This window comes from Alosa alosa, chromosome 10 (assembly GCF_017589495.1).
Source record: "Alosa alosa isolate M-15738 ecotype Scorff River chromosome 10, AALO_Geno_1.1, whole genome shotgun sequence".
Taxonomy (NCBI): Eukaryota; Metazoa; Chordata; class Actinopteri; order Clupeiformes; family Clupeidae; genus Alosa; species Alosa alosa.
The window spans coordinates 28464837-28478749 of NC_063198.1; the positions used below are offsets into that span (position 1 = coordinate 28464837).

Consider the following 13913-nt stretch of genomic DNA (forward strand, 5'->3'; position numbering starts at 1 on the left):
GAGACGCACTGGGACCCCAGGACCTTGCATGCATGGGGTTGGCTACCCAGAGGACACTCCGTGAGGCTGTGTCCATTGGACCCGCGTAGGCGTAGATCCCCTGCATTTCACACAACGGATGCCAGTATGAGAGATGGTTGCGTGTGATGAAGTCATTGTGGATTGAGGAGTTGGCAACTGCCAAGTCACAGTTGACTAAAGGCATCATAATAAAAGTCAGCTACAGTAGAGCAGGAACAGGGACATGTTGAAGACACTAGACAGCGGTTCTGCTGAATTCAAATAGCTGAATAGAACACTCTTTCCAGGATTTTGCATGATCAATGTGTACGTTCCTGACTGTGGTCAAAATAAATCTATCTAATAAATCTATTTATCTAACTAAATGTCTAGACTAGTTTAAAAGAAAATGTGTATGTATTTCTAAAGGAGTCATGTGCTTGAGAATAGAGTACCCTTGTGTCATGGAACATCTTCATTATGCTGTTTTACATCAAAGGGATTCCCAATGACTGCAAAAGACAGTCTCATGAGAACAAACCTACTGGTCCTGTTAAGGCAGAAAGATATTTTTGCAAGGTTACTTTGTAAAATCAGTCTTTTTCGTGACAGCTTTGGGCTGCAGAGACTTGTTGACATCGTGGCAGTGAGAAGGTGGTTGTAGGGGTGGGGGTGCCATTCAGTGAAAGACTCACTAGAATGGAAAATAAAATGGTGGAGCTATGCAGTGTATATTTTTAAACGTGATGTGTTTTTGTTGAATTTGATTCATTAAAAGCCTCGTGCCTTGAGTTGAATTCCCTGTGTCTGAATTCATCTGAAAGAACACCTCAAAATCTACTGTAACTAGTTATATGGGTAAGATGCAGTAAGTATTCATTTTAAAAGTGTACTTTAAAGCACTTTAAAGCACTCTTGTCTAAAGACAATGATTCCATACACATTTATCAGACTTAAAATGTGGATGGAACCATTCCTTTCCATAGCCATAAGGTAGTATGATTACATGTGTATTATGATAAACAGTACATGTGCAATGGCTCTGAATAATCAGAAGGACATCCTGCATTGGAGTTCTCTCTATGGGCTGGGCAGTCCCAGGAACTCACATTCAGCGATGTGTGAGATTCATCTCACGTCAAATCACACCACAGAGCAAACCTGTCAGCCACACACACAGACATTTATTCACACCACACACACACACACACACACACACACTCACACACACACATACACACACACAAACACACTGACATATTACCCTGTCAGCTGAGATTTATGGGCAACAGACAACAGAGAAGTTTGCTACAGCACATCCCACTAGTGGAGCAAAAAATGACAGTTGCTGTCAGGATTATTTCCTGCCTGCTGAACATGGTTCTTACTATAACTGCTACAGACTTGAGAACTACAGTGACTTTTAACAAGAGAGCACAGAGAACAGCACAGGCCCAAACAGCTATACACACCATAAAGCCCATTAGTTTATTTCCACCATCAGACATGCACACATCTATAATGTGGTGCAATGGTTTTGCAATTGGTTTCGTTGATATTCATGGTTGTGGTAACGGTGCATTCTAAGCAATGGTGATAATATATATAAACAGCCAATAACTGAAATGATGCTAATGATGTTGTGTGCTGAAGTTTGTGTGTGCAGCCAGCGCATACTGTGACCCTCTTCACCACTGATGATAAAAGCAAATGGAGAAGATTAGGAGGACCTGGGAGTGCAGTTCGAGGGGACTGACTGACTGGGATAATTAGTTGTTGTAGAAGGCTATCTGCTGGCCTCTTTGTTTCCGTCCTACCTGCTTGTGTCTGCACTCTGCAGCTGAAAATGTTAATATGTATAGTGGAGAAAACATGATTTCCTACATAAAATTCATTTTATCACAAAAGCTAAGGAGAGTCTTCACAATTCCACTATTAGAACTACAATAATAACACAGGACTGAGACTGTGGGGCTGCCTGCCTCTGCAGTCTATTCTCTGTAGCTGATATCTTTTTGGTTATTGACAGGAATACCTTTTTGTACCCCCCCACCCACACACACACACCCCCACCCCCATATCCTCTGTACAGCTCCAGGACCTCCGCATGGCCCTTGAGGATTCCAGGTCCTCTGTTCAAACGCCGAGCCACACCTTTCTGTGGGGGATCAGACTCATCAGCATCCATGCCTTCTTGGCATCCTACCGCTGGCCCGCTGTGGCAGAGGAGTGGTCAGGCCAGCCTGTGTGTTGCGTCCTGCCGCGTCCCTCCGGTCGGGTCGGTTGTCTGATTTATGAGGGTTGGGAAGCGAGCTCCAGGGGCGTGCTTCTCTCGGCACGGCCAGACCCTCCTTTGTCCCTCCTTTGCTAGAATGTACCGTCCCTTGCTTCTTCTCCTCCTGTTTATCGATTCAATTTGCCGGATTGAAAGAGCCATCTCGCTGTGTCTCACCAGCAAACTCCCCCCCCCCCCTTCAGTTTCTCTAGGACTCGACACCCTCAGGGCCCTAAGCTGCCTGGCTCACACCCAGCTCTGAATGTTAAACTCTCCCTTTGTCCCTCTGGGCAACGGGAGTGAGAGCGGCCGGCGCCCCTACCGTACCTGCCACACTCTCGTCTCTGCCGCCGCGCCTAGAGCAAGCAAACAGACGTTCATCATTCACGGCCACAGAGTTACATAACAGGCATGCCGCTGTGCATTTTGTTATTAGCGTCGGAGAAGTTGTATTGGTAAGGCGCCGTCATGCATGCAAAGCGAGGCCATTGATTTTCCTGTGTGTGTGACAATTAAGTTAATGAGGTGTGTGTAATTTTTTAAAGCGGCCCTAATTGGGTTGGTGTGCTACAAGCACACCACCTACCAACACCACCACCTCCTCCATACCCCGAACAAAACTCACGCATCTACAGACACACAAATACACACACGCACACACACACACACACACACACACACAAACATATACACACAAACGCCTTCACAAACAACCTTCACTCAAATGTGCACCAATCTCCTTGCTAAATTACTATAGAAACAGCAAACAAATTTACAGTATCGTGCTGCATTAGCAACCTTTCTGGCACGCCACGTAAGGTTATCTGTGCTACTCTTGTCACTGTCTGAGAACACACACACACACACACACACACAGGGGCAGACTGGGACCAAAAATCGGCCCTGGCATATTTGGCCCAAGCGGCCCTAAAATCGGTTGGGCACACCTAATTAAATAGAAAATCTTTGCATTACCCTTAAATATGCGTATATTTTCAACTGCACTGAAAGTGATGTAGGCCTCATTGGCTATCACTCTGATCAGAGGTAGCCATGGAGCACATGATCTCCATATTCAAGTAGGCTATACAAGCAATTATTAAAGAGTGTCTGCTTGAATGAATTCACATAATTTCAAATTATTCAATAGGCTAAATTTAAACTATACAATGCTCAACTGACAGCAGCACCAAACAGTTACTGAAGCCTATGTGTAAGGAGCTAAATTTCCTAGATTGTCATAGACATTAATCACTGTAGGACAACTGAAAGAAACAGGGCTGTTGCTGGAAATATTTTATTTATTTAGGCTATATACCTACCTACATTGCTGGTACATTTTGGAACAGTATTTCTACATTAACTAATTATCTTTAATGTCTTCCAGTAGCCTATCGTATCGGTCACTATATAGCCTATATAGCTTAGTTGGCTTGTGCATGAATATGACTTGATGTTTTGTAGCCTACATTTCCGTCAGTCTACAGTCTTTTAGCCCATCTTTACCATGATAACCCTTTCAAGATAGAACCTTTCGATGCTCTACTTTGAGAACCATGACATCGATGTTGAATTTTGGGCGTCTGACGGAAACCGATCAATCTGACCAACAATTAACATAGATTTGACACTCTTTTGCTGTCCGGGTTTGGAAGTCATTCATTTAGAACATTTAAGTTGCGCTATTTGTTATTATAATCACAGCACGGCCTTACTATCATTACCATATCATTACATTATCGCTATTAATAAGTCATCATAATCATTATCGTCAGCATGGCATGTCACACTTAGCCTACCTGGTCCACCACTGAGTTCTTATCATGTAGCCTCAACTAGGCTCCACCACCTGCTCACTGTCCCTCTGCTCTGTATGCTTGCTTACATCCTCGTTCAAACTCAACGAACTTCACCATGTTGCTGACATATGCTAGCCTACTTGCAATATTGTATTTTTGAAGCTTCTACATTGGTGTTACTTTTGCACTATTGTCACTACCGGCACCCGCCACATTTTCGTGTAGGCAACTTCGATTAACTTTTGATGCGCTCACAGAATCCTGGCTCTGAGCCAAAATGCGAGGGGTGGGGCCTGACGTGAGCTGTTATTGGATCAGTCGAGTGTCAATATGGAAATGTAACCAATGGGCCGCTGATTGTCCTTCTTCCTTTGGGCCGATTGTTGGCCAAAATTATTTAACTATATATAGCCTATTCTATCGGCCCAAAAGGTGCGTCGGCCCACCGGGAAAATGCCCGGTATGCCAGATGGCCAGTCCGCCCATGCACACACACACACACACACACACACAAATATGACTCACTGTCTGAAATGTCACTCAGTCACACTCTGCCACTGTTTGTAATGTCAACAGAATGTATTTCCTGACCACTGGTATTATCATTGTTTACTTGAGATTACCTGATAACCCAATTAGATTACCTGAAATTCACAATTTAAAAATATGTATGAAAATAAATGTACATGGAGCTTATTTGTTTTCTTGGAAATTAACTCAACTCAACTTAACTCAAATTAAGTTTAAATTAAATCAGAGAGTAGCACTGAAGTAAGAACACCCTGAGTACTTATTTCATTAGTCCCCATAATTCATTCGTATAGTTCCACAACCGCAGACCAGTTTTCAAAGAGCGAGCGTTCCACCACTATCTATTAATTACATCAGCGATGCTTTGAAAGGATTTCTGCTCGACTGTGATTAGGTGTCTCCGTAGCACATCTGTACGCAGGTGTGGACACGTCCTCTCCCCATTGATTTAGCACAAAGGGCAGAGAGAGCAGCACGTGTGGGGTGCGGAGGGAAGGTCAGGACTAACGGCTCTCCGCTACCATGTCTCCTCATTCCACTATAGATCTTGTCACTTTGCCCTTTTCAGACTTGTATATAGTTCTACCATAGACTATACAGTCTATGAGTTCTACTTTTAAAGCAATATTATGCAGTTTTTGTTTTTTTTACTTAAGGTAAATTAGGGTATTTTACTTTGTATTAAGGTTAAACGTATTTGAAATGTCTCAGATACTTTCACTTTTCCAGATTTATAATATTTTAGATTCATTTTCACTAAATACACTGTAGGTATGTGCCTATTTTTATAACATGCTGAGATTAATTTGCATGTTATATGGGGATGTGAAGAAGAGATAATTACACTTTTTTCTCTCCTGTTGTTCACTATATTGCTTTGTCAGAAACCATGTGAAAATGTAAGAACAGCTGCAACATGACATTGGCAGATATTTGGCCAATATTAGAAAAGACAGCTTCCATTACAGTCCACTACACTGCTGTCTGTTTTTCCAAAGAAAGAGTTGTTTTCGAGGAAGGTAAAAACTAACTTTTGCCTCTTAAACTATCAGACAAAGAGGTCTTGGGAGCATTATCATGACAAATCACTTTTGAAATTGACTGCTAATAAGATGTTAACAACAAAGACAAAGACAAAGATTGATTATTGGTATGATACCTGTGCCCTTCCTTTTGCGATGAATTCATTAATATTTAATTTTACCTCTTATAGAGAGACCTAATTAGGTATGCATGGATATCTGCATGTAAGATGTGATTAACACAGCTCTTGAAGTTCATGATCTGATCCCTCCATCTCTTTATCTCTCCGTCTTTCTAATTCAAATTCAAAGCGGCTTCAGTAGCATGGCCAGGATACACAATGAACACAGAAATTAATAATGAAACTGTCCACATAACAGGAGAGAAAATGTGGACAGTCATTATTTCTATAGCTTGTCATTCAATTTGGGACAACTCCACGCAAAACTGTCACATCCATAACGCCAACTAAATACCATGACATTGTGTTGCCGTTATGGACGTGCAGTTTTGCGTGGAATTGCCCTTTGCTTTGTGTGTGTATAATAAGATACAATGATTCGACTTTCAATTACAGTATATTGAGTTGTAAAGCTTGATTAACAATATAGCCTGATGACTCACATTACCTGAGACCTAAAATCAGAGAATGTAGGCAGCGGTAGAGGGGGAAAAGTCTCTTTTGACAGGAGGGAAATCTTGACCTGAACCTCGGCATCTGCTTGACGTCTGTTCCAGAGAGAGAGACTGCATGGGGAGGGGGAGGGAGGAAGAGAGGGAGGATAGATAGACTGCATGGGGAGGGGGAGGGAGGAAGAGAGAGGATAGACCAAGAGGAGGGGAAGGGTAAACAAAGCAGAGTTTTATGCTGCAGTGATGATGTCAGCATGTAAAAATATAATTGTGAGCGTTTGTGTCTAAAGTTTATTTACTCAGTTAAAGTGGACACTGGACAGTACAGTTGGTGATATCTTATCAGCCTCTTATCTTATCTTATCAGCCTCTGCTTTTATTGATTCAGACACTTTTTCTTCCTTCTAGCACAGCTTATTACTATTCTGATGAGGGTCTTTGAGTGTAGCCTAGTGTAATGGAGGCAGACTGAGCTAGCGTGCTAGTTGCCTAGCACCACTTATTCACCTAATTAGAAGCCTTTGGTTGTCTGCCATGAACTGAACATAGTGGATTGTGTCCATAACATGCATTTATTTACATTACTGCACTGCCAGGCCTTGCTGTCTTGTTGTCTTGTGTGCTGTCTGTAATTACTGTGGAGCAAACAACACAATTAGAGATGCAACTCTAAATGCCGCATGACAAAAGCCATGAATTGATACAATAAAGTTGACATAGCTGTGCTGATGTATTGGGAGGTGGCAATGGGGCAGCTCAGGAGGGCGTGGCCTGGAAGCACTGCAGATCATCGATGCAGTTCGGGTGGACAGCTGGGAGGCAGTGCAGATTGGCAGTTTCTCCAGAGGCCGACCGAGATGCATGACAGACCAATGGAGCAGCTTGGGAGGACGGCCGCAACGTGGTTACACAGGAAGGGACAGAAGGGTGCCATCGTCCTCTGAAAACCACTAGTCATCATCCTCAGCAAGCCAGTCATCTTCCTCGACCTCGTTGTCCTCAGCAAACCAGTTATTAGTGGTCTACCTCCCTACAGTGGGAAAAGTCGAAGGTCGTTCCTATGGAGTTCATAGGATATGACTCAAAACTACTCACAAGCAAGGGAACTATGAGACTGAAAAAAACTGTTTGTAGATTGGCAAGACAGGTTTGAATCAAGGCACTAATCTCCGTATTTATACAGGCCAAACATTGTGAGAGGAAGTTTGGAACCACCAAAACTTCCTAACTCTGTCTGTCCAGCCAGAGTGAGTCATCACTCATCAGGGACAAAGGTCAGAACTTTAGACACAGAGGTGTGCCAAGATTCTAGAATAATTTCCAAGAAATCTTGAGACTGTCAATGCTGGCAAAAGTGCTTTATCCAAAGATTCTTCATTACAAAATTAATCTTATGGCAGGTTACAAAATACAATCTGTGTACAAAAACTACATGTGGCAGAAGACACCTCGTATCTAGAGGCTTTTCATTAGGAGCTCTCTGCTGACAATGGATTGCCAACTGTTTTGCATGTGTGGATCTATGGCATATTGAAAGACCACAAAATGGTGTGGCCACTTAATTCTGGACTGAGAAGACTTCAAAGCCTATTCTAATACCAACAGTTGGATACTACCTTCCATGACACACAACAACATGTTCACAATGAGGTTCACTTATCCTTAATCTGAGTTGGCTAAACAGCGGGCAAAACTCTCTAGCAGTGTTAACTGGATCCATCAGGTGTCAACACAAGCACTTGAGTCCTCATCCCCCTAGGTCGGTCAGAGGGCAGGGACCTCTCACACTTAGTGGGGAACTGAAAAGTCCCTCAGTGCACTTGTCTCATTGATTTGGTCCCCACCACTCAGGCATCCACTAATCAGCTGGCCTGGCCTTTGAACTGCTCCGGCAGCGTGATAGGCGGATGGGGCTATGATGGGGCTTGCTGTTTGGGTGGCCTTCTCCTCAGGCTTCATGTTATAACATGCTTTGTTCTCACTGCCTGCCTCTTTTAAGGCTTGAGTACACGTGGGTGCGTGCCCTTTGGTTGTCAATATGCGCTGAAACACACAAATCCTGTGAGCCTTTGATCAGTCCACTGATAACTACACCCTGCAGCTCACAACAAGCACTAGCTTTCATATGAGCTTACAACAGCCCCCACACCCCCATATTCAACTATGCTCAATTCTCAATTGTGTGTGTGTCTCTCTGTGAATACGAAAAGTCCTGTTTAATTTCAGCAAGGATGTGGTTGAAACAGTAACAACAGGTAAGACAGGTCTTGCTCTTAGGAACTCTGGCTTGAATGCAACTAACACAAAATATGATAGGCTGGCTTATTCACGAAAATTAGTCAATATTACTTGATTTGCCATTCAGATTAGAAATGGCTAGTTGTCATTCCTGAACATGGTTGAGTGAGGAGAGGAGCAAGGGGGAAATAAGGTCATACACAGTTAAAAAGTGTCATTTAGTCTAGGGTGCAGTTGTTTTGGTTTTCAGTGTCTTCCAAAATTTCTGGATGCCTTAAGGCAAAAAGCTTTGATGAAATGTTATTACTAGTTTAAGCCAATAACTTCATGGGCATGGAACTTTTTATGTTTTAAACAGATCTATGGAGAATATTTATGATAGGCCTACGCCTATTGTATGTTGCACCACTGCCACCTATCGCCTTACTATGGAACACTTTTTCCCCGCACTGTAAAAAATAATAAGTAATGGTTACTTGAAAAAAGGGTGGAAACTCGTTGCCTTAAATAAGTTAAGTAAACAAAACTTTTCTCTTTCAAGTTATGTTTACTTGATGTCTACAAGTAATGCTTACTTAGAAGAAGTTATCCTTACTTAAGACTTTAAAGTTCTGGTTACTTACTTCCAACTAGTAAAGTTTACTTCATGCCCTCAAGTAAAGCTTACTTGAAACAAAGTTGTATTTACTACTGTTAAATGAGTTACCCTTACTTTGAGTTGTAAAGGGTACTTTATGTTGGATAGTAAAGTTTACTTGCAGAATATACACAAATAGTTGGCACTATTAGATTAGATAACTTTATTGTCATTTTGCAGAGTACAAGTACAAAGACAACAAAATGCAGTTTGCATCTAACTAGAAGTGCAAAAAGCAGAAAAATGCAATGTGATATACAAAGACAGGTGGTGCATAGACAGGATAGGAAATATATGTGTAAACAGTAGTATACAGTTGGTTTAGAGTAATATAAATTAGGTATAAATATGTGCAGTGTATTAGCAGAATAAATATGGATATATTTGGTATGAACCATATAGACATATATGTACAGTATACAGCTATGTGCAGTGTGGTAACAGTACTGTAGTGCAGAAACAGTAACATTATAACAGTAGTAAGAATACGTGTATGTGCAGGATGAATAGTATGAAGAGCAGTAGAAAATGGAATGGCTATATGTGTAATTACAGTATGTACATTTGTAAATAAATAGAACACTATGGGTGGGATAGGGTAGTGCAATTGTCCACGGGGTGGGTGTCCCCGTCAAGGTTTCCGTGGTCATGGTGGACACCTCAACAGGCACAGGCAAGGAGGCATCGGGCGGGGGCTTAGTTGGTTGGTTGTCACCGGGATGCACAGCTAGAGTTCAGTAGGGTGACAGCCGCTTGGGGAAGGAGCTTCCTCTGAACCTGCTGGTTTGGGTGCAGAGAGACCTGTAACGCCCCCAGAGGGGAGTGGGGTGAACAGTCTGTGGTTGAGGTGAGAACAGTCTTTGATGATGCTGCGCCTTTACGCCAAGCATCACTTGCCCTGGATGGCCTTGATGGTGGGGAGTGAGGAACCGGTGATCGTTGGCCAGTTTTCACCACCCTCTGCAGTTTTTTTTCGGTCGTATTCTGGTGTAACCTCCATGTTTCAATCAGTAGTGTTTGAGCAACTGACCTCTGACTTCACATCCAAACAAGCACAACTTACATGTCCAGTTCATTGCTCTGCATTTTCAGTTTTCCAACTGCAAAAAAAAGAAAAGAGGGCAAAATTATTATCAATATGCATCTATTGGCCATGTTTAACTAAAACAGCTGATTAAGTTTATCACATTAAATGTTAATTTAAATTAATTCTCCAGAGACCTAATTAATACTGTTAAGCTAAAAATATTATGATTTGGCAACTTAATTTTCTCTATTGCTTCAGGCCTAGTACATTTATCACAATAGAATTTAAAATGTCAATCATACGTTGGAATTATATGATGCCATTTTGCACCTCAATAACGGCACATTCGTTCAAATTCCACACACTGCAACCTAAGTCCTCTTGCTAAATCACAACGAAAGATTTTAGATAAAAGACCATGGCTTTCTCAGTCAGTAAGGTTATGAGTCCAATTATCCTAATTGTTTTATCAATACAGTAGGAATATCGACGTAAACCATACACAGTTTAATCTTTACACGTTTTGAATCAACTTAGCATGCTAGCAAGCATTTCTCATGAGAAATGGCTAAAGTTAGAACTAAACTTCATTAAGAGAGCTCATGAAGACAACTGCTATTGGCAAATTTATACAGCCTAGTTTTAGACCCCAGGCGCCACCACTTCCTCATAACCCGATAACAAAAATATCAAAGGGCTTGAATACCTAGAATATTTGTTTTCTGCTCAGCATGGTCTGAGGCAGTGTTAACAAAGATCTTTGGTGTTAACTCGCATAGCTGCTATCAGTTAGCTGCAAACTGTTAGCAGCTAGCGCATACATCGGCCACTTAGCAAGTTGAACTTAACATTACCCCAGTTGTTAATGAAACCGAATGTACAGTTTTGCACAAATGCTGTTAGTTCAACCTATACTGTAAACATTTGACACATTAATACATACTGTAAACTTACCGGACAGAGCAAGTCACTGGTGAAGCTGTTACACTCCCATCCCAAAAGTCAGCCACACCCTAACACTGCCGACCGTTGGCTGTGGAATCCAGAATGCTCCCTCTGCAACTGTGCGCGTGTGCACTGCGTGAGTCCAGTTTACTCAGGTCTGAGTTGTGAAGCTTACTCGTGTATCTCAAGTTTTAGACCCCATTGTTGCAAGTTCGCCACATTACTAATGTTACTCTAGTAAGAACACTAGGTCAGCCTATAGTAAGTAAAGTATACTTGTGTTACTGCAGTAAGATGTAGTGTTATTTTTTACAGTGCGGGATTCGAACTGTGGCAACACATCAGACATCTGCGGACCTTTGGGATATGGCTATAGCCAACATCAACACACATTAAAACCACACAAAAACGAGTTAGAACTAAACGAATGCTGAGGGTGGTCATAAATTAAATGAAGAATCGGTGCCTGAAATAGTTTGTAGCCTATCTGTAACAAGTCCTCTAATCAAAAATCGAGTCATTGTGTCAACTGTAGACTAGCCTACAAAGACGTGTTCTGATATAAATTATGGCCCAATAAAACCCACAACTATATTTTAACAAAATTAAGTGCCGTCTATTGTATTTTCTAGCTCTCATGTCGGTTATGGCGGCCATGGGGTCTTATGATTGCTTCGCTTGATCTTTGAAATCTATGAGGTTGATCCACACAATAAACAAAAAACCTAGGCGTAGGATTACCCTTACAAAAATTAAATGTTTGAGGCAGATTTGCAGCATACTTGTGGGTGATTTGTGGGAAACAAATGAGTTCACTAGAAAATATTTCTAGTCTGTCAATGTTGGCCGCTAGAGGCAAACTTCCAGCAAAGTTCTGGCAAAAATGAGAAGTTTACCATTAGTGGTATTTGTTGTGATATGCCACTGCACTTAGCCAATAATGACAAACTTCCTCTGAATTTCTGGTGACAAACCTAATTTGCATATGACATTGCTGCAAATTTGCTGCAACATTTCCAAAAGTGAACCAGAAACCTAATTTCCATGACGAAAATATGACCAATATGACCAACTGTTCGCCAGAAACCTGACATTTCTGTAAGGGTAGTGGCTCTACGACTCTCTAGTGACTTCATTTATTGTGAAAACAGTTAGGCCCTACCTCTCAAATTAGAGATTGGATTGACGCGGTGAAACTTACTAAATACGCCCTCTTATCAGATCGTAATCAGGTGACGCATTGCAAGCAACTTCCATAAACTTTAGCGCCACCAATTACAGCAACATTAAGAAACTTTCCTTCATAGACTGTAGACGACTCTGGCAGTACGTTGAAATCATCATGTTATGGACTGCAATTTTACTGTTTCATGGAATTCTTGCAGTGTTTGTAATCTACACCAGGCGCTCTAGGTAAGTCATGCTGCTTACGTTTATCAACGTAAGAAATTACCTAGCATTTTCCAGGTAAAACACTTTGCTCATTAGTTTTAATTTAGTGATAACCCAGCTATTCATGACATAGAAAGGGCTATAAATATTTCATTTCATTTTTATTCAGAAAGAGGACAGAGCCACCTTTAGACAAAGGCAATATTCCTTGGCTTGGCCATGCCCTTGAATTTGGAAGAGATGTAGCTATTTTTCTGACTCGGATGAAGAAGAAGCATGGCGATATTTTTACGGTAACAATCACACGCACGCAACAGGTGCTACTTTTATCACAAGAAGAAATAAAAGGCATTATATTGTGAAATAGACTATACAATATATCAACAGTCTAAAAGCAATTATTTTGTCAGCAAACCGTTCAAAAGCAGTTTTGTGAATGTATTGCTTTTGAATATCTATTTTACTCATGTATAGCCTACCTCTTCTGTTTATTTAAGCTTTACATGGGTTTATTATTTTTGGCCTATAATGTAATTCTCCCTTTTGGAGCAGGTTTTATTGACATAAAGAGCAACAATGGCATTAGTTTCAGTATGTCTTCAATATATTCTCATAATAACCACTGAAACAACAGTTTTGCATATTTGTATGCGTCTCTCCCCCAATAGGTGCGCGTCGCTGGACATTACGTGACTGTGCTTTTGGATCCCAACACTTACGATGATCTGCTGTCTGACACAAAGGCTCTTGACTTCAAACGCTATGCCCAGTTGCTCATGCAGAGGATGTTCAGTCTTAACATGCCCAATCATGACCCCTTGACCGAGAGGGCCTGGATGGAACGGTAGGTTTCTGACATCCTATCTGATAAACTTTGATGATTGACAGCAGGATAAGGAATCAGGGGGAACAATACCACTGGTTCTCATACTTTTGAAAAAAGAAAGAGGATGGATGAGATGTCAACTTTGGAAACCATGAGTCACCCCACCAATGTGTGTCTGATGTGTGTCTGTGTATGTGTGTGTGTGTGTGTGTGTGTGTGTGTGTGTGTGTGTGTGTGTGTGTGTGTGTGTGTGTGTGTGTGTGTGCGTGCGTGTGTGTGTGTGTGTGTGTGTGTGTGTGTGTGTGTGTGTGGGTACCCTGGTCACCCTAGGCACTTCCAGGGGCCGAATCTGATGCAGCTGTGTGAGTCCATGCAGAACAACCTCCAGCTGCTATTCAACGCCACAGAAGCGGCACGGAATCCACTGCAGTGGAGACAAGAAGGGCTCTTCAGCTTCTGCTACAGTCTGCTCTTTAGGTGAGATCGCAGACCATTTCAGCTCAATCCACTTTATTCACACAGTGCTATTAACCCTTAAAGGTGTAGGTTAAGTTCCGCAACAATTGAAGGTTCTAAAATTCTATGTT

General features: G+C 41.8%; 1 protein-coding gene across 1 annotated transcript in view; it reads left to right on the plus strand.

Annotated features, from left to right (window-relative positions):
- Positions 1-12432: 12432 nt before the first annotated feature.
- ptgis (prostaglandin I2 (prostacyclin) synthase) overlaps positions 12433-13913 on the plus strand; it is an 8795-nt gene continuing 7314 nt past the window's right edge. The window contains exons 1-4 of the mRNA XM_048255894.1: positions 12433-12521; positions 12670-12793; positions 13169-13344; positions 13657-13803. Of these exons, the coding sequence (XP_048111851.1) occupies positions 12451-12521; positions 12670-12793; positions 13169-13344; positions 13657-13803 (518 nt within the window). The 5' untranslated portion in view covers positions 12433-12450. The remainder of the gene's footprint in view (positions 12522-12669; positions 12794-13168; positions 13345-13656; positions 13804-13913) is intronic.